The sequence below is a fragment of the Panthera tigris genome, chromosome A3, assembly GCF_018350195.1.
Source record: "Panthera tigris isolate Pti1 chromosome A3, P.tigris_Pti1_mat1.1, whole genome shotgun sequence".
In the NCBI taxonomy this organism is placed as follows: domain Eukaryota; kingdom Metazoa; phylum Chordata; class Mammalia; order Carnivora; family Felidae; genus Panthera; species Panthera tigris.
In genome coordinates, this window is record NC_056662.1 from 16,782,725 (window position 1) to 16,808,410 (window position 25,686).

At 51.2% G+C, this 25,686-nt stretch overlaps 2 protein-coding genes across 19 annotated transcripts in view; one reads left to right on the forward strand and one right to left on the reverse strand.

Moving 5' to 3' along the window:
* The window catches only part of L3MBTL1 (L3MBTL histone methyl-lysine binding protein 1), a 43,448-nt gene extending 18,616 nt beyond the window's left edge, over positions 1–24,832 (reverse strand). For 8 of the 18 annotated variants that reach the window (XR_006215439.1, XR_006215438.1, XM_042980363.1 and 5 more), the window contains exons 1-19: positions 24,469–24,832; positions 18,659–18,824; positions 18,280–18,506; positions 17,819–17,960; positions 17,441–17,591; positions 17,140–17,269; positions 16,423–16,507; positions 7,137–7,225; positions 6,512–6,616; positions 5,476–5,611; positions 5,033–5,142; positions 3,711–3,862; positions 3,205–3,281; positions 2,550–2,635; positions 2,240–2,350; positions 1,659–1,773; positions 718–817; positions 337–534; positions 197–246 (exon numbers count right to left, since the gene is read on the reverse strand). Coding sequence is in view for 16 of the 18 variants with exons in the window: in XM_042980363.1 (XP_042836297.1) it covers positions 197–246; positions 337–534; positions 718–817; positions 1,659–1,773; positions 2,240–2,350; positions 2,550–2,635; positions 3,205–3,281; positions 3,711–3,862; positions 5,033–5,142; positions 5,476–5,611; positions 6,512–6,616; positions 7,137–7,225; positions 16,423–16,507; positions 17,140–17,269; positions 17,441–17,591; positions 17,819–17,960; positions 18,280–18,506; positions 18,659–18,824; positions 24,469–24,681 (2,443 nt within the window). In the remaining 2 variants the exon portion in view is untranslated. Of the gene's footprint in view, positions 1–196; positions 247–336; positions 535–717; positions 818–1,658; positions 1,774–2,239; positions 2,351–2,549; positions 2,636–3,204; positions 3,282–3,710; positions 3,863–5,032; positions 5,143–5,475; positions 5,612–6,511; positions 6,617–7,136; positions 7,226–16,422; positions 16,508–17,139; positions 17,270–17,440; positions 17,592–17,818; positions 17,961–18,279; positions 18,507–18,658; positions 18,825–20,729; positions 21,318–24,468 lie in introns of those variants that run through there. The other 10 variants (XM_042980369.1, XM_042980370.1, XM_042980371.1 and 7 more) reach the window with 7 other exon arrangements.
* On the forward strand, positions 8,231–9,906 carry LOC102968658 (tubulin alpha-1A chain-like). Its single transcript, XM_042980374.1, has one exon. The coding sequence runs from the start codon at positions 8,328–8,330 to the stop codon at positions 9,681–9,683; it is 1,356 nt and encodes a 451-aa protein (XP_042836308.1). The 5' UTR covers positions 8,231–8,327; the 3' UTR covers positions 9,684–9,906.
* Positions 24,833–25,686: the final 854 nt, after the last annotated feature.

Here is a 25,686-nt window from a genome sequence, read left to right on the forward strand (position 1 = left end):
GAGAAGCGGGACTGGAACCCATGGTCACCCCTGTGTTCTTGCCGCTGCTCTATGCTCTGCAAGGGTCCGAGAGGAAGAGGAGGCCTCCCTTCCAGTTGCCCCCTCTAGGTCCCCCTAGTGACTCATCCCACCAATTACTAAGCACTCACTGTGAACACCTTGTGGAGGGCATGGGAGTAGATGACCCAGGACTTACTTGGGAAATCTTCTTGCGGGATCTTCCGATACTTTGGAGGGCGTCCAATCCTGGAGAGAGAGGGACCGGGTCTGTGGCAGGGAATCAGTGCCTGGCCTGGCCCAAGAGGACACGAGGCCCTGCACCCTTGCCCTCCGCACCGGCCATGATGGCGAGGCTTCTTCCTTAGGGAGAAGCCTGAGAGGTTCCTCTTACGGGCCGAGGCCTCTGTGTCGGACAGCTCCGCCTTCAGCCGATTCTGGTTCCTCTCAGCCAGTGGGCAGCCTGAGAGGCAATGGTGAGCTGTGAACTTGCCTGTGACGTGACCAGAACCATCACAACCAGGAGTGGGGCACTTCCTGGGGAAGCGAAGAAGAAGGTGGCATAAGCTGGGTTGAATATGCTTATTCCCACTGAGCCCTTCCCAACTCTGGTCCCATTGGGAGAGTGTCCTGGTGAACCCCGATTGGCTGCACACGGCAGGTTAAAAAAGCCCCTCTCTGAACAAGGCCTGGGGGTCTCAGCAGGGGCCCTTCACTCACCGGTGGTGAAAGTTGTACTTGGAGGTCCTGGTGTGTGGCAGGCTCCGATAGCTGAGAGGGGGACAGCCCCCAGGGGAGGCAGAGCTGGGCTCTCTGGGTCCTGGGGCACCAGGAAGAAAAGAGTCAGCACAACGTCCTTGGCGGGGGTGGTGGTGTGAGATGAGGGGATGGAGGGCAGGGAAGGAATAGTTTCTAGGGGGAAGGTTAGAACTAGGAGCGAGTTCCTCAGCTACAGGGGCCCTAACCTAGACTGTGACATCATTTCCTGCTACTGGGTATCTGCCCCTCTTTGGAGAATGAGGGCTTGGCTCTCATACACTCTGTTCAAACCTCAGGCCATGATCTCTGCCCCTGAGAGAAGGAAAACCCTCTAGGAGAAGATCAACTCAGAGCTGGTGTAGGCACAGCTGTACCTGAGAAGCTGCATCAGATAGGTTCATGTTATTCTGTTTCCCTGTTTCATTCTCAAGGCGTTAGTAACTTTCTTTAGGCCCTACTCAGATTTGGAGAATAACTGAGAAGGATCAATACCCGACGTGACTTGGAACTGAGTGGTGCAGTGACCTGACCTCCAACCCTACCTGCAGAGACCAGGATTTTATTTAAAGAAACCTGCTTTCCTCAGCAAACATAACGTCTGCTCTGTGTGGCTCTGGTGGATGCTGAGAGAACTCCCTGGGTGCATAACTCCCTCCTAGGTACATGCTCCCAAGTGAGCTCGCCGTGCACATCTCAGTACCCTAAACCCAACAACGGCTCAGTGTGGCAGAGACCGCTGAGGCAGGGGAAATGCGGGATTCCAGAGCTCACTGTAGGCACTAGGGTTCACGTGTGCACAGTCAGAATCCCCTGGGCAAGCTGCAGGAAGGGGACTGTCAGAGCTTGTGGGGTTGAGGTGGACATCAGTAGGAGAAGGGTCAGAAGGTCCAAAAGGTACACACGGAGAGGAGGCTGCAGAGGATGCCCTGTCTTGGAGCACCAGCCTGCAGGGTGGATGTCGGGATGGTCGGCGTCAATCCAGAAGTCATAGGCGTGACTCCAGCCATCAAAGTGGAGCTGCGGAGGAAAGGCCCTTGGAGGTCAGGTATTCCTCATGGAGCCCAGCTCAGCCAGGAGGACCTCCAGGCTCCAGGAGGCTCTCCACGTCCTTGGGGCCTGTCAGAAACAAGATCCTGGATTGGAAGAACCAAGGCACCAACCTCACCAGAATCCACCTCCACCACCACTTTTTCCAAGGGCTTCACTCATTAAGTTACTGGCATCTCCCACCAATCCACACACAGGCAAAGGATCATTAGACCCACTTTATAGGCTCAGAGAGGGGAAATGACTTGCCCAAGCTCACTCTGGATGAGGCTAAAGTTTGACCCCAGATCTTCGCCCTCAAATGTAGAGCTCCCTTCCCACAACCTGTGGCCTCCCTTATGTCTGACTCATGCCACGCCCTTGACCTCTAACCAGTCCACAGAATTCCTGCCCAAACAGCCTGTCCACTCCCCTGGCCTGAGGGGCCCGGAGCCACCTTTATCCGATGGTCCTCCACATCCTCCACGCTGGCCACACGAATCAGGGCTGGGTTCCTGCGGTCCACGGCCTCCAGCTTCATGTTGACCAGGAAGCTGTGTGGGGGTCGCTGCAGGGGGACAGCAGCCTTCAGGCCAAGGCCTAGCTCAGTAGAGCTGAGGCCCCAAGAAAGGAGCCCAACTGCTGTGACTTGGAAATTGTGGCCTGCCAAAGGGGGAGCACTCCACTTGGCCTCCATTCCATGTGGCTGGCCAAGTGCTCCATGCCTTCCCAGAGGTCAGCTCTGGGGGCAGAGAAAGCTGACTCACCACCTTAAAGGCCCAGGTAGGCACAGCAGAGGTCCCGGTTTCTTCCAGATATTTCTCCCAACAGAAGCTGTCAGGGTCTGGGTAGTCTGGAGGAGAGGATGAGAGCAATGTCTAGGCACTGTGGCACACTAGGGGAAGTTCTCTCTCCCCAAACAGGACCTGGAGAACAGACAGGGTACAATCCCCCCAACACCACCAGAGCCAGCTGCTGGCAGGGGCTCCTGAGGCAGAAGGGTGCTAGCCGGAACCAAGCATATCACCAAGCAGTTCACAGGGCTGTCTGGGAACGCTGGCCCCCCTTCCCCCTTCTTGGTCCTGCTGCTCCAGCTCAAGCCCAGCCCCGTCTGAACCTCTCCTGTGTGTGGATCAGAGTAATACTCTGAAAGAAAGGACACACTTTCTCTGCTCTGCATTCCTGCTCCCTTGCTGAGGGGGGTCGTCTAACTTTCTTCCTTTAAACCTCAACAGAGTCAGGGGTTGACAGGTCTCTCCTTAAATCAAAGTTTTCTCAACTCCCAGGCAAAGACGATGAGGCTCCAGGATACATCTGTCCCCTCACCCAGACCCTAAAGACCCAGCTACTGAGGTAAAGGATCAGGAGGAGGGCTGTGGGGCCAGGCCTGGAAAGGGGCATTTGCTCAGGCTGCAGGGTCACCTTGTGGAGGGGTGAGGGGCTTTCCTTGCTTCTGGCACCAGCCCACCGGGTGGATGTAGGGGCTGCTGGGATCACACCTGAAACCAAGAATACTTCACTGTCCCAAGTGACACTTTGAGGCCTATGACAGCACAGCTCCAGTGCCCACCCTCATTCTACTGCTTAGTGAGAGCTACACAGACGGCTGATGAAGTCAGAAAACTGTAGCATTAACTACAAACTCTAAGACTACCATAACGTATAAGGGAAAATGATGAATCACAGGTTTGCTCATCCTAACCTTGGTATTTTTAGGATGAAACATTTAATTTTACATTGTATTTCTTATGATATAGATCAAAGCCACAGGACAGTCCGTGATGCCCCGGAGCAAATATCAATGTCAGGACCAGGTTGGGGTTACATGGTGCCTGAGGTCTGAAAGCATTGCCTCCTGCCTCCACCATCCCCTCACCACCACCGCCCCCCCTCCACCGACCCCGGCCAAGTCTGGGCCCTCCCACTACCAGTAGTCGTAAGTATCATCCCAGTTGTCAAAGTGCACCAGGAAGCGGCTGTCCACCACGTCAGTCACACTGGCCACACAGACAAGGGACGGGTTCATGCGGTCAACAGCTTCCAGCTTCATGCCCACCTGGAAGCCCAGGGGTGGGGGACTCTGTGGGCAAGAAGAGAGGCTGCCATAACAGGCTGGCTAGCACTAACCCAGAACCCACTGGCAAAGGAAGGAGTAGGTTCTCCAGGAGTTATGCCTGGGGTGGGGTAGGGTAGGGGGCACAGGAGAAACAGGCTGAGAAAGAGGGTCCTTCCAGGGCAGAATCATAACCCCAACCCTGAGCCACTTGGGAACTTGTGGCCTCCAAGGAAGGAAGCCTCACTGTGGTGGAAGATGAGAGACAGGCAGAAAGCCACGCATTCACCCAGAGAGTCTGTCTGGTTGAGTCTAAGCCTCTCCTACACAGACCAGCCTGGCCTAGCTTGCATTGAGGTGGCTGGGTCACTAGTGGGTGCTGGGAGGGAGAAGCTGTCGCGAGGCAGGGAGAGGGGAGGAAGAACATCCATTGGGCGTAAGCTTCAAAAGCCATCACCTCCCTTGACCTTTGCAACAACCCTGTGGAGGTAAGTATGATCATCTCCATTTTATAGATTACATAATTTGCGCAGGACCACAGTGCTAGTCAATGGTGGGACCGGGATTTAAACAGTTTGACTTAAAAGTCTGCATTCCCTTTCATAATAGCAGGCAGAACCCCGCCAGTCACTGGGAACCTGTAGGTATGGTCTGTGGGGCCAGACCTGGGCGGGAGAGTAACTGCCTGAATGGCATGGTGGACGCCCTGACCCCTGGGGACCCTGCACTCTTGACCTGGTAACAATTTTAATGGGGGTTCCCTAAATCTTGTGGATTTCTAGCTGGAGATTAGGAGCTACTTTGACTGCTGGATACAGTTGCCAGCTGCCTTGAACAGAGAAAAAGACAAGGAGTGAACGTCGGGACTAAATGGGAGAGTCGCGGTGTTGGTCAAAAGGAAGGAAAAAGCAAGCTCCCAGAACAGAGGCTTGGACCTTACCCCCAGGTCTGCAGAGCAAACCGATGCAAGAAATAAGGACAGTGGCATCCCAGTGCCCAGGCTGAGATGGTGGGTGCCTGGAGGACAGGGTTTCTGAGGTAGGGAGGAGGGGAAACTGGGCAGACCCCATAACCAGGTCTCCCTCTGGCCCTCGGCCTGCCCAGAGCACCCCTCCCATTTGGTGTGAGCTGAGAGCACTGGTAGATGAGCTCTCTTCTGCTGGGATTCTGTCCCAGAGGGTGGGAATACGCTCTCACTTGCTCGGGGCCACTCACGTGGCTCTGGTTCACAAACAGGTGCTTGGGGGCGGCCTGAGCTCTTGTGCTGCGCAGGTACTGGCTCCAGCTGAACTCCTCCTCCTTGTAACCTAGGCCCCTCAGGCGGGGAAGAACAGAGCACCGTGCAGACAGAGGCTGGGCCATCACGAGGACACCCCGCGCTGAAGCAGCAGAATCAGGAAAGCCCAAGGACCTCCCAACCCTCAAGAACCTGCCCAGGGAGACCCTGCTGAGGTGGGACATGACCCGGGTTGTCATTCCAAGGGCAAGGGCAAAGCAGAAGCCCTGGGGCCTAGTCACAGCAGGATGAGATTAAAAGAGGCTAGTGGTGGAACGGGGAACAGGGGAGAAGGTCCCACAGGGAAGAACCAATGGGTCTGAGGGCTCACTGCCTCACTGTGACCAACCTGGCTAGGCCTTACCTTTGGGGGGCTGCAGTTTGTGCCCAGTCTTCTCAAACCAGCCAGCAGGATGAATGTCAGGGGAGTTGGCATTGATCCAGAAGTCATGGCACTCGGAATACCCATCGAAGTGTAGACGTAGGCGGTAGCCACACACCTAGCCCCATGAGGGGGAATCACAGGGACTCTGATGCCAGCAGACTCCCACTCCCTCTCCCTCACCTCTCCTGGCCCAGCCTGGTGGTCTCAAGGGTCTCGAACGCTAGCAAGTTCCCCAGCCCATCACTCTTCCCCCCATCCTGAACCTTGCCCCACACTCTCCCATCCTGCATTGAGGACAGATCATGTACTCATGAGCCGAGTCTGCATGTGAGACAGGCAGAGTCTAGGACATCCTCCTGCCCTTTTGAGCCCTGGACAGAACCACAAGGGCACCTACCGAGGCTCAGGCCTGTTCAGAGGGCCCCTGATGACCCTTCCTTCTGCTACCGTCTCTCACTGCTCCCCCCTCACACTGCTGTGACCTCACTGAGCTGATGGCAGCTCCTTGAACTTGGCTCCCTGTTCTATGCCCATGACTTTTGCTTCTTCTGCCTGGAACACCTATTCACTCACAATTTATCCCTCAATGCTTGGCAGGAGGCCTTTCCTCTATGAAGCTCCTCTTGCCCCCTTGGGGCTGCCCTGCTCACATCTGCTGCCCCGTGTGGTAAGCTGCTGATGTGTTTATCTGGCTGATTCCCACACAAGTGTGAGCTCCCAGAGGACGAGATCATGGTTGGACTCATGCCAACACCTCTGCCCTCGGGATCCCTCCTCCTCAGGCTCCCCCAGCACTGCAGGATGCACCATTCAGTAACATCTCCACGCCCAATATTTAGGTTTTGTTCCTATTTTAGCTTTCGGTGGGTTCCACCATAACCCCCTAAAGACTGGGTGCTTTCTGAGGGCAGGGCAGTATCTCCGTCATCTGAGTCAGGACCTCCATGTCCCTAGCAGTCCCCATCAGGCTACCCAGAGAGACATCACCAGAATACGGGAGCAAGTCTCAGCTCACCTCAGCCACTGTGAGGATGAAGTACATGGACGGGTGTTGAGGGTCGATGCCTTCCAACTTCATGCCCAGTCTGAAGCCATTCTTATTATGAGTGACCGCCTGGTACTGTCAACGCACAGATTGGAGAGGACCCAGCCTCCATCCAGCCTTAGCCTTGCCTAGTGGGCTTGGGGTGAAGGAGCTGCCTTTAGACCCCACCCGCCTGGTATTACCAAAGTGGTAGCTTATTTGGGAATCTTTAGTGCAGGGATCCACAGCAGGACACACTAGCTCCCAGGTCCTCTGAAAAATGTGGGCTAAGTCAGGGCTGGATTTAAGGGCTTGCTCTTACCCAAGTCATAGAGAGATCCGCATACAAGAACTGAGCAGAAGGTACCAGGATTCAAAAGTCCACAGGTCCAGTGATGGGTGAGCCAGGGTCCCACCTCTCTACTTCCTCCTATCCTGGGCGCCTCTCAAGAGTGAGCCCTTCTCTACTCTGGGACCCTAACCAGCCTCTCCCCCTTCCATTCTACCAGTCTTTTGAGGGATATCAGACACACAGAACACCAGAAGGTCTGAGGTTGGTGGTGAGTTCCTGGACTGGGTATGCAAGCTCTTCCTAGGTAGAAATTGCCTGACTCACGTCCTGGAAGAGGCTGACAGGGGCGGTGACAGCCTTCTGCTCCTCCAGGTAGGGCTCCCACGACCAGCCTTCCTTCTTCTCCCCTGATGCTGTGGACAGGAGACAGACAGACTAACCTCTGGACTGCTCCCGATAGATTCTTCTCCTGAGTTCCCCCTGACTCAACTCTACCTTACCTCCAAAACAAACCTTTGTCTATGATCACATGCTGCCCTCTGGGCCCTCCCAGCCATGCCAGCACCGGACAGCAGGGGTTCAGACTTCAGGGGAGACTCAGTCTCAGGCGGGGCTGCACCCAATTCTGTCTGCCCCACCCTCATCCCCAGACCACTGTCAGCAAAAGTACTTTGGATTATTTAGCAATTAAATTGAGGTCCCACAGAGGGACTCAGTTTTCTGACAAAGCCCAGTGACAAGTCCTGAGCCAGAGGAATTCATCACAGTGCCACCTAAGCTCACAGGGATAGAAGAGGAAAAAGAGAAATGAGACAGAAACCATGGAAGGAGGAAGAAACGGAGGAGCAAGGTCACACAGAAATGAGAAACTCTCTTTTTTTGAATCTTCTTCCTCTAAACACACACAGGTACACACAGATACACAAGTATGTTATATGTGTGCTTAGTATGCCCACAGAGTACAGACTGATTCCATGGCCCTCCTTGACATACACATGCCATGTGTGCACGCACCTGTGTGCGCACACACACACACACACACACTGTGGTTAGGAATCTCCAGAGGAGATCCCTCCTGGGGAGAGGGAGAGAAATTTCCCTACGGGACCTTCAGGTTAGTGTAAGATGGAGACCAGGCCTCCAGAACAGAGAGAAACATCCTTTAAAGACTAGAATAGGTGGCGATGTGTAAGGTAGGCTCACAAGGTCAGCCTGAGCTGCCTTTAGCTGAAGGCTACAGATAATGAAAGAGGCAAAAACCTGCAAAAATCAATTCATATCCCTTGGGTAAATAGCTCCAGCTTCTTCTAGAAACTTCACTGACTCAATTTTGTCATCTAAGATATGCAGACAACTTCATCTACCACAGGGAGTCATTTGCAGAAGGAAATGAAATGCTGTGAGTAAAAGATCTTCTTGAGGTTCTCTTACATCGACCGCCTAAGAGTCACGCTGTAAGAAGCAACAACCTCTCCTCCTCTCCGCCATCTGCTCGGCAGCCGCAAAGCAGCAACCATGCGTGAATGCATCTCCATCCACGTTGGCCAGGCTGGTGTTCAGATCGGCAATGCCTGCTGGGAGCTCTATTGCCTGGAACATGGCATCCAGCCCGATGGCCAGATGCCAAGTGACAAGACCATTGGGGGAGGAGATGACTCCTTCAACACCTTCTTCAGTGAGACGGGCGCTGGCAAGCATGTGCCCAGGGCAGTGTTTGTAGACCTGGAACCCACAGTCATTGATGAAGTTCGCACTGGCACCTACCGCCAGCTCTTCCATCCTGAGCAGCTCATCACGGGCAAGGAAGATGCTGCCAATAACTATGCCCGAGGGCACTACACCATCGGCAAGGAGATCATCGACCTTGTCTTGGACCGAATTCAGAAACTGGCCGACCAGTGCACAGGTCTTCAGGGCTTCTTGGTTTTCCACAGCTTTGGAGGGGGAACTGGTTCCGGGTTCACCTCCCTGCTGATGGAACGTCTCTCTGTCGATTATGGCAAGAAGTCCAAGCTGGAGTTCTCCATTTACCCAGCCCCCCAGGTTTCCACTGCTGTCGTTGAGCCCTACAACTCCATCCTCACTACCCACACCACCCTGGAGCACTCTGACTGTGCCTTCATGGTAGACAACGAGGCCATCTATGACATCTGTTGTAGAAACCTCGATATCGAACGTCCAACCTACACTAACCTAAATAGGTTGATAGGTCAAATTGTGTCTTCCATCACTGCTTCCCTCAGATTTGATGGAACCCTGAATGTGGATCTGACAGAATTCCAGACCAACCTGGTGCCCTATCCCCGCATCCACTTCCCTCTGGCCACATATGCCCCTGTCATCTCTGCTGAGAAAGCCTACCATGAACAGCTTTCTGTAGCAGAGATCACCAATGCATGCTTTGAGCCAGCCAACCAGATGGTGAAATGCGACCCTCGCCATGGTAAATACATGGCTTGCTGCCTGTTGTACCGTGGTGATGTGGTTCCCAAAGATGTCAATGCTGCCATTGCCACCATCAAGACCAAGCGTACCATCCAGTTCGTGGACTGGTGCCCCACTGGCTTCAAAGTTGGCATTAATTACCAGCCTCCCACTGTGGTACCTGGTGGAGACCTGGCCAAAGTACAGCGAGCTGTGTGCATGCTGAGCAACACCACAGCCATTGCTGAGGCCTGGGCTCGCCTGGACCACAAGTTTGACCTGATGTATGCCAAGCGTGCCTTTGTTCACTGGTATGTGGGTGAGGGCATGGAGGAAGGAGAGTTTTCTGAGGCCCGTGAGGACATGGCTGCCCTTGAGAAGGATTATGAGGAGGTTGGTGTGGATTCTGTTGAAGGAGAGGGTGAAGAGGAAGGAGAGGAATACTAAAGTTAAAAATGTCACAAAGGTGCTGCTTTTACAGGGAAGCTTATTCTGTTTTGAATATTGAAAAGTTGTGCTCTGATCAGTTAATTTGTATGTAGCAGTGTATACTCTCATATACAATTACTGACCTATGCTTTAAAACACAACGCTTTGTTATAGATCCAAGCTGTCCATTTCTCTGATGGGTTTGAATAAAGTATTCCCTGTCTTAAAAAAAAAAAAAAAAGATCTTCTTGAAATGCAAAGTGCTGGTCTTGTGTTACTGGTCTTCCTAGGGTTCCATGAAGTCTGTCTGATCTGGATTCTAGCTCTGCCATGCTCTGGCTCTCTTGGCTACTGCCCTGGATCATTCAGATGTGGAGTGATTTATTACTCAGGAAGAAGCTTTTCTTCTTTAGCTGGAACCGCAGTGGCTAGAAGCATCTCCCTAGGAGCTGCCTAAGTTCCCTGGCCACTGTACTGAGCCTTGAGATCCCCACCATCTGACCCAGCTGGGCCAAAGCAAGTCTTTTCTTCATCAACTGATCAACCAAGCCATCAGACTGTCTCAGAGATCTACACCTACACACCAACCCAGAGTACATCTCTTCCCACTACCCTCTGTCCTGAGTGAAACCTGGATTGTCCCTTGAACACATCACTTGTGTTCCCTCAAGAAATCCTCAGTTCTCCCACTTGGCCTTTATCCAGACTTACAGAGCATGCCAAGGGAGGAGAGAGTAGGCTTTGGGACGCCAGGCCTGGCATCGTCTCCCTGCGTCTTGCCACTGCCGTTCTACGTTATCCTGCATAATACCTCTTCACTTTTTCCAAATCACCACTATTATCACCAGCCCTTCACAACCCCTGAGCCTTTCTCCCCAGACGTTCTCACTTCTCACTCTTCCTAAACCGTACATGAGCCACTTGTTGGACTTCTCACCTCAGGAAGCTCTGCCCCTCCTGGGCTCCTAACTCTAAGTTCTTCTCCCCTCAGCCACACTCCAATGTGGCCAAGCTCTAAGACACCCCCCCTCTGCTGCCCAGGCCACAGTAGAGACCTCTGGCCTCCCCATCTTCTGTGTCTTACCCTTCCAACCCCCAACCATGACACTTACCTCCCTAACCCTTTATTATCTGCATTCTCTCACTAGTCACAATGCGTAACAGGTATATCAACTTTACAGTTTACCATCACCACCATTTCCATTTCCCTTAACCATTCCTTCACCACTGAGTGAAGGCTTCGCCACTGAGTGGGGCTTCCTGTGTGCCAAGGCTGGTGCCAGAAACTGGGGGTACAGGGATGCCTCAGAGACCTCACATATGTGGTCCCCTTTAATCTTCACACAATGTCTCAAGGAAATAGGTAGGACTCATGGTAATCCTTTTCACAGATGAGAAAAGAGATGAGAAATGGAATCCAGTGGAGAGAGGTCCGACTACTAAACCCTTCAGTAATGACTCGACGTCTCCTCCCTGACCAAGCCCCAGCCTCCTCTGGTTTCCTGCATCCTTTTCCCATGGTGAACAACAGGCTGAGCTGTTAGCTACATCCTCAAGACCAGATGAGTCCCAACGCTTCTGCGTACAGTTGTACAGTATGCACACTGTACACAGGTGCCCAGCCAAGAGGGTGAATGGGCTGAAATCCAGCCTAGGCTCCTTGCCGAGCCATGTGGCTAAGTCTACTGTGAAAAAAGGTTGCCTTTTTCTAATTGGGTCTGTTCAGAAAGGGCACCTGTTTACAATGTGTGTCAAGGTACCGCATAGGCCAGCTGTGGTACTCATCCTCTTTTGACTTCCAGAAATGCTCCTTTGCTTATTCCTGCTTCCTTAGACTAGATGCTCTTGACTAGCAATTTCTTCAGCTAGCTCAAGCTGTCCAAAACCAAATTCATAACTTCTCTGCCAAAGCTGTGGTCTTCTCAGTCTAGTCCATCCTGGTCGATGGCACGAGTATCCGTTCAGTCACATAAGCCAGGAACATGAGAGGGATCCTTTATGTCTCTTTTTTCACGCCCAGCCTCCTTCAGTCCCTGAGTTCTGCTGACTCCAACTTCTACCTGTCTCTAGAACCTATCCCCATCTCTCTCTATGCTCACTGTTGGTCTCACTTTGAGCCTGGTTCAAGAGCCCCTGGACTGATCTCTCTGCCTCAGATTCAGTCTATTGCCAGAATAGCTCTAAAATAAAAATCATTTCTTTCTTTGCTTTATGTCCACATTGGCTTCTGATTTACAACCAAAAGTCCAAACACCTTTCTGCAGCACACAAAGCTGTCAGTGACTAGCTTACCATGCATTTCCACGTCCCTGTGTGCTTCTGTGCCTTTACACATCCTCATCCCTCTGCCTCATAGATGCTGTCCCCACTGTGTCCCATCCTCTTATCTTCTTCTCACCCACAGCTCCGGCACTAGCACAGGGTTTTCACAGAAAGATAATCACCAATTGTTTGTTAAGTGAATGGCTAGGAGGATGTATGTGTGCATGCACGGATATGTGGACGACTGGACGTATGGATGCAGGGATGTATGGATGTATAGACGCACAGAGGGAAGTAACATCATCCCACCTATCCTGTGCAGCCTTCCTTGGCTCTATGAGGCAGCACTTGTTCCCTGACAGTCCTTTGTACCTACATACCTCAACCACAACAGTTATTATACTATTCCATAACTACCTGTTTAAAACATTTTTTTTCATTCATTATTTTTGATAGAGACAGAGACAGAGAGAGCAGGGGAGGAGCAGAAAGAGAGGGGGACAGAGGCTCCGAAGAGGGCTCTGTGCTGACAGCAGAGAGCCTGATGTGGGACTTGAACTCACAAACTGTGAGATCATGACCTGAGCCAAAGTCAAACGCTTAACTGACTGAATCACCCAGGTGCCTTCTCTCTCTCTTTAAAGTTTATTTACGTATTTTTGAGAGAGAGAGAGAGGCAGAGAGAGAGGAAGGGAGAGAATCCTAAGCAGGCTCTGCACTGTCAGCACAGAGCCCAACACAGGGCTCGAACTCATGAACCATCAGATCATGATCTGAGGCTTAACCAACTGAGCCATGCAGGCACCCCTCATTCCTCAAATGTCTTGATGTCCCTGTGCTACCAAGCCCCCTTCCATCTGAGCACTGCCTTCTTGCTGCACTCTCTTAGCTGTATCTTCTTCCTCTTCTCTTGCCATCGGTGGTTCTTTCTCCCACCCCAACCCTGCTCCTCAATGGTGGGAACCCTAGAAATACACCAATTGCTTCCCATTTCCTCTCTTTGTGCTGACTCTCTTGGGAAGCTTCTTGAGCGCTGCTTCAGTAGTTTAGGTGGAGATAATTCGCAGATTAATGGTTCTAGCCAGACTTTCCACTCTAAGGTCTACAGGAGAGAAGGAAAACCTAAAGAACAGAATGCTATGGCTCAAGAACAACCAATCACAAGCAGTCACCAGGGTGCCAACCATGTGCTGGATCTTTTTGTTTTAAATTTGCCACAGAAACATGTATTTGCCTATCTCTTCTGCGGTATGGTTAGCCAGTATTTGCCTATCTCTTCTGCAGCATGGTTAGCCAGTTCAGAATCAGTTCATTTCAAGACAGAAAACTTAATCAAGAGCCTGCCACTTGAGGTCAACATGTACCCAGCAAGGATCTATGCCTGGGAACACCAAACCAAAGAGGCTGGGCTCCATAATGCTATGGTCTATTCTTCACTTGGCCTTCAGTTTCTAGTAAGTACAAATGGACCTTTCTGAAAATCTCATGAAAGTCATGGACCATCTACCCAGAAAAATAAGCAATTAACAGAATTTTGCACGTAAATTTAGATTAGGGACCTCAGTTACGAAGGCACTGTTGTAACAGTCCTACTGATAAATGACTTGTACCAAAGCACACACTCATATTCTCAACTTGCTCCCCAACTCTATGGCACACTTTGTATTTCAATATAAAATGTGTTTCCTATACCAAATTAAAAAATGGCATGGATCTGAATAAATATTTATCTAAAGAAAATATATAAATGGCCAATAAGCACATGAAAAGATGCTCAACATCATTAGCCATCAGTGAAATGCAAATCAAAACCACAATGAGATATTACTTCACACCCACGAGGATGGCTATAATAAAAAAGAGACAATAACAAGCATTGATAAGGGTGTGAATAAACTGGAACTCTCAAACTGGTGGGAATGTAAAATGGCACAGCCACTTAGGAAAACAGTCTAGCAGTTCCTTAAAAGGCTAAACACAGAGTTACCATATAACCCAGCAATTCACTCCTGGGTACACAATCAAGAAGAATGAAAACATATCCACACAAAAACTTATACATGGATATTCATATCAGCATTACTCATAATAGCCCCAAAGTGGAAGCACCCCATATCCATCAATCAATAAATAAACAAAGTGTGATATAACCACACAATGGAATATTACTCAGCAATAAAAAGGAATGGGGGTACTAATGGCCGCTACCCCATGGATAAACCTTTAAAACACTGTGCTAAGTGAAAGAAGCCAGTCACAAAGAGCCACCATATTATGTGATCCCATGTATGTGAAATGTCCAGACTAGGCAAATCCACATCCACAGAAAATAAACCTGGGGTTGCCTAGGACTACAGGGGTATTGGTGGTTTGGGGGGAATGATAGCTAAGGGACCCAGGGTTTCTTTCTGGAGTGATGAAAAAAATGTTTTGAAATTGATTGCGGTGGTGGTTACAGAACTCTGTGAGTACACGAAAACCCACTGAATTGTACAATTCAAATGGATGGACTGCATGGTTTATGAATTCCATCTCAATAAAACCGCTAAAAAAACCTGTACCTTGTAAAAATACATATGAAGCACTAACTGCGAAAACTGGATAGAGTGGACACCAATCAGAATGAAAACATTCTGCTCCTCAGAAAACATCATTTAGAAAGGAAAAAGCAAGCCAAAGACTGGGAGAAAATATTTTTTTTAGCATATATGTTTGATAAAGGACTTATACCCAGACTATATAAAGAATCAATAATAAGAAGATAAACAACTTGATTAAGAATGGGCAAAAATGTATGTCTCAGGCAACTATAAGGAAACAGAAGAAGATGCTTGCAGGACTGCTCTGAATGTGAAAAGGCTGTAACAAGTTGACCCCAAAGAATCCCACCTGATCTGGATGTGGGCAGAACGAGAGGGGACACGAGAATATCAGAATAACTGTTAATGACTAAATATACTGTAAAGACTTTTACGATGGTGTGTTAGAAAATGATTCTTCAAACAAAGAGGCTGTTGCAACGATAAAGCAGATATATGCGAGAGAGAGAGAGAGAGAGAGAGAGAGAGAGAGAGAGAGAGAGAGCGCGCCTGAGTACACATATGAGTTACACGGTTCTAAACCGTAAACTATTGGAACATCCTGTGAGGACTAGATAACGTCAGTCTTGTACAACATGAGCCCAGCAGCTGGCCATCTAACCGCCAAACAGTGTAAACAGAACACAGATTCTCCAAAACACACACAGGACACTCAAGCAAACCTGCCACCCCCACCCTGAGCCCTAGATTCTTCTGCCAAAAGACCCCAAAGATGAGTGGGAAAAAATATAGCCATAAATGCAAACTTCTGTTGACTAACAGAGTATCTTTCCTTGAAAAAAGGAAAAAAAGACAGAAAAGGGAAAATATTCAGAAGATGGTGAGAAGTATGGTGAGAAGTATGAATCAAAAGATAACTCTGTACTGGACAAGAAGACCCAGCTAAAAGAATGCTGATTCATGAATCTAGCTCCCTAAGTAAGACAGAGCAGTTGAACCACTGTCTTGAGGAGTTAGACACTGTCTCCTTCCTCTGAATAAGACTTAAGAGGCCATAAACCAATGAGAGCTACGCTTTTGGCTTCTGAAGTGAGAGCCTTGGGTGAGAGACAGCAGTGAAAATTTGGTTTGGATGTGATGGGCAAAATTTCCAATAGGCACTACAGAGTTCGGAACCCTGGGCACAGCCTGGGTTCCTCTGGCTGGCACTGATCTGTCAAGGCAGAATGTCTTAAGAACTCACCTCAGCCTCTGGCTCTCTCTGGGACAGGAAAGACAGTAAATCATGCAACTGAACCATGGTCCAAGTGGAACCACCAACATACGACTCATCCATGCACGCACTGAATAAACATTTATTGAGAGTCTACTCAACACCAGTCGCTAAGCTAAGTACCGAGGATACAATGATTAATACAGCTTTGAGGGAGGAAGGTAGACATTAAACAAGAAGTGTGATAAATGTTACTTAGCTTAGCAGACTGTTGTCACATGGGAATGGAGAAGGGCTGAGGGCCAGAGCTGACTATGAATGACTTTTGTTCCACTTTTCTTGGAACCAAAGGGCCAGAATGGAGGCCCAAATAGCAAGGTCAGAGGAATGACTGGTATGAACTTGCCCACACCACCAAAGGGAAGCAATGCCATGTGGTGCCATTAAAAGCTGTTTAAGTCTTTGGATACTGAGCCTGGCAGTGAGGCCTATTCACAACTAGATAATAGAGAATACACAACTACATGATACAGTTCTCCCCGATATACGCATACCAGTGCATAAATCAGAATCATTGTCTCTCTCGCTCGTTTTTTCTCCCTCTGTCTCACATACACCAGTTCATACTCATCTATATATATACCACCCACCATCACATTCCTAACCCATACTCCCAGCCTCACACCTCCAAAAGCATATACACACGTCACACCAATATATATACACACACAGGCCACCATACCAGGCTGGCTGCTGTTCCACTCCTCACTTTCCGGGGTGCTAGCAGCGGGCTGTCCCTCTGGATCCTTTCCTTCTTCTTGCTTCTCCTGTGGAAGGCAAGCCTTATTCCTGTCCTCAAGGGTTGAAGTCCCAGACTCTATTCCCCTGCCTGGCTCCCTGGCCACACGGTGTTCAGTCACAAACAAGTGGAATTTCTGCTAGGCTACCAGCTGGAACACAGCTCCAGCGGACAACCCCTTATGAGGTTGAGGTGCACTCACATGACCATACAGCCCCTAGTGACGCAGTCTGATGACAATCTTCCTCATTCCCCTCAGAACTGCTCTGTGTGGATTTTACCTGCCCACTGGAACTTTCATGCTCTGTCTCTTCCAGCTTCTCTGCAACTAGAGCCCTGTGCTCCCAGGCCTCTGGCCTTGTGACTGGGCTCCGGTGATGGAGCTTTCCATTTGCCTACACACCTACTTGGGCGCTGCTTTATGTGAATGCGACTTAGCCCCGACACGAGACTGAGATGGGAGCGGAAAGCAGGAGGGTGATTTAATCATTTTCCTCTAACCAAGTACAGGACCTGAATCAAAATGGGACCCCAAAAATATGATGAGTGAGCCATCATGTGTCTTCTCTGGCCCAGCCCCACAGCCTGGATTAACAGAGAGGGTCGTGAACTGAGGCAGTCTCTAGCCTCTGCTCTCCCTCCCCACTGCCCTCTTCCTACCAAGGCCTCTGGCTCTGACTCCTCCTCTGATGGGCTGTGGTATTCCCTGCGCTTCCTCTTCTTCATGGGTTTGAGGAGTTCAGAAGCGCTGGTGCTGGAGCTCTGGCCGGAGTTCTCCACTATGACTGACCTGAGGGAGGAAGGCCTGAGAGAAGGAAGCACCCACCCTGCACCACCCAGTCCCTCTCTTAAGCCCTGAACAGGAAGAGGGCTTGCCTCCCCCTTCCCCCACCCCCCACAACCCCCCCCCCCAATTGCCCCACAGCCAGAGCAAGTAGGGTTGCAATCCCCTCACCCTTACCGCTCTTGGAACAGCGGTGGGCAGTCATCATTGGAAGAACCAGGATCCGGACCTGCGCTTTGCTGAGGTCCACACTCCTGGCACTGACAATTCCCATCATCTTCTGGGGGGTCCTGCGGGGGATCTTCTGGAGGGTCCTGGGGGAGGTCCGCTGCGGGGGGGCCAAAGGGGCCTCAGGCCTCCCACCCACCACAGCCGCACCTGTCAGGCCCCGCCCACCTCAGAGCCCACGCCCCCTCAGGACCAATCCCTGGGTGCACTCACAGAACCAGGGCACCCTCACCCCAACCCCTAACCATGGAAACTCCTTGGGGAGCTCGGGCCTCGCCCCACCCGTGCAAGGCCCCAGTCTGGGGACTTGGTGGGTGGGGGTCCTACCGGGCTGTTGGGTGCCCGCATCGCCACCTCCCGCCGGAGCCTCGCCATCTTCATACTCGGCCACACCTTCTGGCCGCAGCTCTGGGCTCGGGGGCTGCTCTGCTCCTACCATGTTCAGCGGTGCGTACTCGCTTATCCGGAACTGGAGCGCAGGACTGTCTGAGGACAGGACTCCCGTACCCCCTCGACCCGTCCCCCACTCGGCACAGTCCCCTCAAGCCGCCTTACTCCGCAAGGCTCGGCTCCGGGTGCCAGGCTCCAAGCCACGCCCCCAGCAGCCCTCCAGACTCCGAGCGCCTCCACCCCAGCCATGCCCCTGGAGTCCCGCACTCAAAGCCGCACCCTGGAACCCTTCATCGAGGCCCCTTCCCCCTCCTTCGCCTCGAGCCCCGCCCCTGGCCCGCTGGCCCCGCCCCTCAGGTGCGGCTCGCCGGGCCCCGCCAATCTCCACAGACACTGACCCGCAGGCCGCTCCCAGGAGGCGGGGCCGCGGCCTCCGTCCACTCCAGGAGCCGCACTGTGGTGGCGCTGGAGCTGGCCACAGGCCCGGCGCTTAACTGCGGCAGAACGGTGGCCGTGACAGGTACACTGCCCGCCACTCGCTCCGGAGCGCCCACATGGATCGGTTCCCGCGGAAAACAGGACACGTCTAGGGCACTGCTGGGCAGGCCAAGGGTGGCCGAGCTGGCTGTGAACAAATACACGGACTGTCATGACACAGGTAAGCCTGGTGGTCGTGCCCCATGCATGTGTATGGGCAGGTGAAGGTTTGTCTTTCTCAGGATCCATACCTGCCTAAGCAGGTATGCTCCTTCTCCCCAGACCCCTGGCTTGGCCCACCTGGGATGATGAAGGCAGTAGTGGGCAGGTGAGAGCCAGAACCTGAGCTGTCTCTGGCCACCAGGTGCACGTTGACCTCTCCTGTGGAGGGCCCCTTCAGTGTCCTCAGCATCTCCATTTCGGCATTCCCCTCCATCCTGGTAGGCCTACAAGCTGAAGACAACCCCTAGGGCGATCAGGGCGGGAGGGGGCTTCTTTGAGGAGCAGCTGGTCACCCTCAGGCTGGCAACCTGCAGAGAAAATCCTCAACCCTAGGTAGAGCAGACTGTCTTAGGAGACCAACATAAACTCTGGCTCCTGGCTCCAACCAGGTCACCCAGATGAGGGCTCTGGCCAGGCCCTGCATCTCCCCCAGACTCTGGGAGATGGGCATGCGTGAGGGTGCTCTGTAAACTGTGATGTTCTGAACTGACTCTGGGGAGTAGGTCTTGGGCCAAGGTTCTGTCTGGCCAGCTGTCACGCCATAGCCCAGGCTAAGTCCAAACTCCCCTCTCTCAACCCTGACCTCCGGCCCCACTAGAATCAATCCCTTCTCCCTCTGGAAATTTAGAGCCCTCAAGTACCAGGTTCTCTCTCACTCACAAGGTCCATTTTCCTGGGAGATGATCTTTCCTGATCACAGTCCTTTATAACCCCTGCCCACAATCCTTCAACCCCAAGCACAGAGTGCACACCGTAACATCTGTTGAACAAATGCATGCATGTGAAGAGCACAGAGGTATCTGAGAGCCCAGACAGTGCATGAGTTTGCTATAAATAAAGCAAGGGCAAAAGAGGCATTTAATACAGAGGTGGTTGAACAGGTAAATATATGGGGAAAAAACACCTAATGACATAACAAATATACTTAATATCTATCATTTACTTAACTCTTAAACTATCTTGGCCACTGTTAGTGCCTTACCAGCACTGTCCAGTAGAATCTTCTGTGATGATAGAAATATCTTAGGCCTATATTGTCCAACACAGTAGTCGCTAGCCACATGTGGTTACGGAGCACTCGAAATGTGGCTAGTGTGAACGAAGAACTGAATTTTTTTTATCTTCATTTAAATTGGAATAGCCACAGTGACCACAGTTACTGTATTATACAGCAAAACTGTACACATATTATAATTGGCCTGTCGGCACTACCTACAAAACACATCTCAAAGTCTGACAACTTCTCTCCATTTCCTTGCTGCCACACTAGTGCCAACTGCTATCAGCTCTCCTTGGACTTGAGAAACTGCCTCCTAACTCATTTCCCTCCTTCCTTGCCTGCCCCCTACAGTCTATTCCCAGGCAAGAGAAAGCTTTAAAAATGTAAACCGAATCACATTATTTCCCTATCTAAAATTCTTCTATGGCTCTCCACTGCCCTTAGAACAAAATCCAAGTGCTTTATCCTATAGAATCTGACCCCTGTCTTCCCCTCTGACCTTATCCTCCATCAATCTTCCCCTGTTCTCCACCCTCAACAAACACTGGTTTCCTTCTGTTGATTAACAAACATTCCCACCACAGAGCCCTTGATCCTTACTGTTCCCTCTGCTTAGAATGCTCTTCCCCATCCTCTTTGCTTGGCTGCCCACCTCCCATCCTCCAGGCCTTGGCTCAGTGGCCATCTCCTCAGAAGAGGTCTTTCCTGGCCATTCAATTTAAAGCAGCACACCCCTCACCCATTCCACTACTGCCTATCCCATTACTGTGTTTATTTCCTTCACACCCTTCATTACAATCAATAATGATCTTCATTTACTTATTTGTGTTTGATCAGTCAACCCCACTGAGATAGAAGTTCCATGAAGGCAAAGATTTGTTATCTGTCCTGGCCACTGCTCTATGGCCAGTCCTCAGAATAGTGCCTGCACACAGTAGGTGCTAAAAAAGTGTTGTATTTCAGTAATTTCAACTTGTTAATAAAAAGCTCTGTATATGTGATTGATACTGGGTTGCTTTAAGGTGTTAGCAGTAATTGACAGTGGCTTCTGGCATACACGTTAAAGGAAAACATAGCCTAGGCTTAAGACTGACTTAAGACTATGAATCTCAGCTCCACCACTTACACCTGTGCTTCTAAGTAGCTTACCCTCTTTGAGCCTCAGTTTCTTCATGTGTAAAATGTGGCAACGGTATATGCCTCAAATGGCTGTGGTGAAGACTAAACGGACAAAATACGTAAAGTCTTGGTAGCAGCAGAGCAGACCTTCGACAAATCCAACTCCACTCCCTTTTAACAGAAATTCCAGGAAGCTTGGTAGCTTGTTGGCAAAATCAGCTTACAGTGCTCACTGTCTCTCCCAGCCTCCCTCCTGCTATTCTTGTGCATTCATTTATTTTCCAGATTTTCTTCCTTAAAATAGAGTCCATCCTCTGTATTATAGAGTGTGTAATCAGGTAGGCAAAGGCTAGATACATAACCTGATTAATTCAGGCAACGTTCAAACCAAGGTGTGTCCCATGTTAAAATTATAAAATAGAACTCCCTGAATTTCAATTCTCCTTATTTTGTTTTGCACAGCTGATGTACCATTTTAAGTGCTTTTCAATAGAGTCAATCTTCTTACTCAAAACCTTGGCAGTCATTAAGAGTCAATGTGGTAGGATGCCTGAGTGGTTCAGTCTGTTGAGCGTCAGACTTGGTCATGGTCATGGTCTTGTAGTTTGTGAGTTCGAGCCCCACATCGGGCTCTGTGCTGACAGCTCAGAGCTTGGAGCCTATTTCAGATTCTGTCTCCCTCTCTCTCTGCCTCTCCTCTGCTCTCACTCTGTCTCTCTCTCTCTCTCTCTCTCTCTCTCTCTCAAAAATAAACAGACATCAAAAAAAATTAAAAAAAAAAAAAGAGTCAGTATGGTTACTCCTGGAAGAATTTCATTCTGTTTCCAAACTTATCACATGCTTTAGGTGTATCCAGGAAGGGAGGCTAAGGGGACTGCCCTGCTATTCAGTTTGTTGCCCTCGTTTCAGCAAACACTGGAGGGCCAACTAGGTGTCAGCACCATTCTGTGCCCTGCGAAGACAGTCTCAAAAAAGAGTGCTCTCATGAAGCATATATTGTAGAAATAAGGGATAGGGTTGGGCTGGAGATATAAATTTGAAAGCCATCATGTATAGCTGGCGTTGAAAACCATAAAGCTGAGTACAAAGAACAAGGTAGGAGCTTTGGAGCTCACCAAGATTTATAGGTTGGGAGGAGGAAGAAGATCTAGTAATAGAGCTTCTCATGAGGTCAGGGGGAATCCAGAAGAGTCTGAGCTTCTGGAGGACACATGAGCAAAGTTTTCAGGAAAGGGGGCCAGATCAAGTCAGGTGAGGGAGTGGACCATTGGGGCAATAAGGAGTCATTAGAAACCTTGACAACAGCCACTTCCAAGGAGCTGTGGACATAAAAACCTGGCCGGAGTGGGTTCTAGAGAGAGATCATGGATTAGCTCAATATTTATTGAGCACCTACTATGTACCAGTTCCTGTTCCAGGCAATGCAGATTTATCAATGAACAAAACAGACAACCCCTGTCACAGAATCCACATTCTAGTGGGGGAAACTAACAGTAAGGATTGATCCTCGTGGGAGAATAGGAGAAAAGGAAGTGGAAACAACGGGACTACCAACTCTCTTAAGGAGGTTGTGATGTGAAGGAGAGCATGGAGTTGGGGGATGGTGTTTGGAGAGTGATGTGGTCTCAAGGAAGGGGTGTGGGGTGTTTGTTGGTTTGTTTTTAAATAGGAGATGTCACAGCATGTTTGTACCTGAGGAAAATGAGCCTATGGAGAGGAAAAAACTGACAGGGCAGGGAAGAAAGCCTCAGTCTAGAAGACAAATCCTTGAATATGCAGGAGGAAAGGGGACCCAGTGCATCTGTGATGTGGGGACCCAACACACAGTAGCCTTGGGCTCCTGCCAAGAAGCACCTACTGCTTCTGTGTTCTTCCTCCCCAGCTAGACCATGAGTTCTGAGGCCCGAAACTGCTTTCTCTGTGATTTGAATTCATTCCTCCTCTCCCGCTGCCACCCCTTGTGCTTGCAGCCTATGTGGCATTTTCATAAACACTGTCCCACCTGGTACACACAATAGCACAACCAGTCTGAAATGGCTCCCGGGCCTGAGCCAGGTGCCAGGAACATCCACTCCCACCCCTAGAGCCTGCTTGCAACTTCAGAACCCCACTTCTGTGTCCTGCGCATATATGGTTCCTTCTGCTTGGTACCTTTCCGTATCCCATAGGTCTGGAAAAATCCTAATCACCCTCCAAGATCCAGCTTGAGTGACACCTCTTCCTTGAAGTGTTCCCCAAATCCACCCCAAAACAAAGTTAATCATCTCCTTGACTGTGCTCCATTCCACCACAGTCTAATTATGCATTAACTTGTGGGTCTCTGAGATGGCACAAAGCAGCTGATGTGCAAAAAGCCTGACACAGAGGTTGCACTCAACAGTCACTGAATGAATGAATGAGAGAGCTGGGAGTAAAAAGTGGTCAACATATTAGAAACAATGATATTGAAATACATCAATGGTTTAGCCATTCATTCCTTAGGGGCTAGAATACAATTTCCTCCAGCGTTGCTCAGAGGCTAGGGGAGGAGGGGATAAAGAGGCAGTCAGCTACCCTGAAGGCAGCCCTGGGCAGTCAGCTTCTCTGGGAATTGCCCTCAGCCAGGGGAGCTGCCTCGCCCAAGTGCCCTCTCCTGGAAGCAGCCATCCTGTCAGACTAGTTGATAAAGGGTAGAAGGGCCTTGCCCCTTGCCTCAATTTGGGTTATCTCAGCAGGGCCATGTCCCTTCCAGAGCTATCCCTGGGACAGGCTGAGGCCTCTGCAGAGACTACGTTGGCACTTCAACTTCTGCCCACCACTTTGCTGTCTTCACTGTCCTACAGGTGATACTCCCAAGGGCACTCCAGTAAGTCTGCGCTTACATCTCCCTCCCGGAGTCTGGTTTCAGGGAACCCGACCTAAAACAGTCATTGGGTCCCTGGGACAGCGCGGTCTCTGGCACATAGCATATGCTCGGCAAACATTTATTGAATGAGTATGTCCCTGTTTATTTTTCCTTCCTCTCTGCTAAGGTTCTTCCCACTGCTTGCCCTTCAAGGCTTCGTATACAACAGACGCTCAATAAAGGCCCTGGCTCTAGGTGTCGGGAGTGGGATTAGCGCCCCAGACATCCCCACACGCCTCAACACACACACACACTCAGCCCCAGCGAGATCGGGCGCCACAAACTTGGGGCCTGCCCCCGGCAGCTGCGGCTGGGACGCGGGAGGGGCGAAAGAGGCTCCGGGGTCGGGACCGCCGCCCGCCCGCCCTCGGAGGACTGGTACAGACGGCGGCGGGCGGGGCGGCCACCGACCCGTCGGCCACGCGCAACGGTTACTTTTTAAAACGCCAAAATGGCGGAATTCTTTTTATTCTTCCCTTTATGGCAAAATAATAATCCCATTTCCCGTTGTAAAAATCGGAAACCAACGGTAGGAAGAAGAAAGTTTGCCAGATGACCCATTTCCTAAGAAACCCCAAAGCCCGCCCTCTACACCTTCCGTCGTATTAATGAAAAACTCTTAATTGACTGCATTTCGCTGAAGACGGAGCCGCCGCCTCTCCCACGCGCGGTCGCGGCCCCCAGCCCCGCAGCGGCCGGCCCCAGCCCCGGTAGCGCGCCGCCCGGACCCCTTCCGCCCCGCTCCCCCCGCCCTCGTCCCCAGCCCGCGTCCCCCGCCGGAGGCGCTCGCCACGAGCCGCGCGCCCGGACCGCGCGCTGGGCACCTGCGGCAGGGCGGGCGGCACCCCATACCCTGGGCCGAGCCCCCGCCGCGGGGTCCCTTACCTGCGAGGCCCGTCCGTGGCCGCCCGGTGCCGAGCCGCCGTCCGAGCCCCACGCGGCGCGCGCCTGCGCGCAGAAGGGGCGGGCCCGCCTCCCTGCAGGACGCGGGGCGAGCGCCGAGTGGGAGCAGGGGGCGCGGGCCCGGCCGCGTGGGCCTAGTGGCCTCTCCCCACGCCTTCTCGGTGGAGATTCATCCTGCCTCCCCACCCTCCGCATCTCGGCCAACGGTGTGCAGGGGGCGCGGGACCCGCCGAGCCGGAGAGCGACCTGCTGGGCCCTAGCGGAGTGGCCAGTGACAAAAGACGGGGTTGCACTCCCGCACGCATCCCGGCTAGGGCGCTGCGGTGTCCAACGCCCTCCTACCGCACCGCCCCACCCCCCAACCTGGAGAAGGGGAGCCAAGGAGCGTCAGACAACGGCCTCACAATGGGTGAAGGGGCGTGCGACCAGAGGAAGAGGCCTAGGGGTGTGGGTTCCAATTCTGACCCTGCCTGGCGTAAAGGGCGGCACTGACCAAAGCTGCGTTTGGATGACCCTGTTGCCACGGCTGCTAGTGTGACCTGGAGGACATCATTTAATCCTGGCACTAATTTCTCCATTTGTAAAGACTAACCTACTTCATGGCATATAGTTCCTGTTTTGGTGTTACCTTGAGCAAGTCACTGCTTCCCTGTGCTTCAGTTCCCTTGATCTAACTGGAAAGTGGATGTAATAACATACTGCATGCAGATGAAAACAGGGCAACTCTTGGTCCAGCCTAGAGCCGGGGGCTCCTCTCCCATACCAAAGGATTTAACCTAATCACTCGTTTTACAGAAAAAGGACACTGCTGTCCATTTGGCCTACTAAGATCATGACCACAGTCAGACCTCCAGCCTCCTGACTTGGTCCCAATGAGAAAAAGATTCCTAATTAATTGTAGGCAAATTCCCCAAATTGTGATCATCAGATTTAAACCTGGTTTAAATAAACCAGACTTTATTCTGGTTGCCACGCCAACGCATTACATGTGTTCTTCCTTGCTGCAATGTCAATTTTTAATCACATCTCATATTATTGGGAACAGAACTGCATCAGTTGAGGATGCTGGTTGCCATAACAATGTAAGTCTCTTTATACACACCAATACACACACAACCATCCGCTCTTTTTTTCTCTCATCTCTACCCAGACTGCTTGTTCTAGATTTTCCAAAAGGTTTATTTTAGGTATTCAGATTAC

Coding starts and splice junctions, on each gene's coding strand:
- LOC102968658 (XM_042980374.1), top strand. CDS start 8,328: ATGCGTGAATGCATCTCCATCCACGTTGGCCAGGCTGGTGTTCAGATC.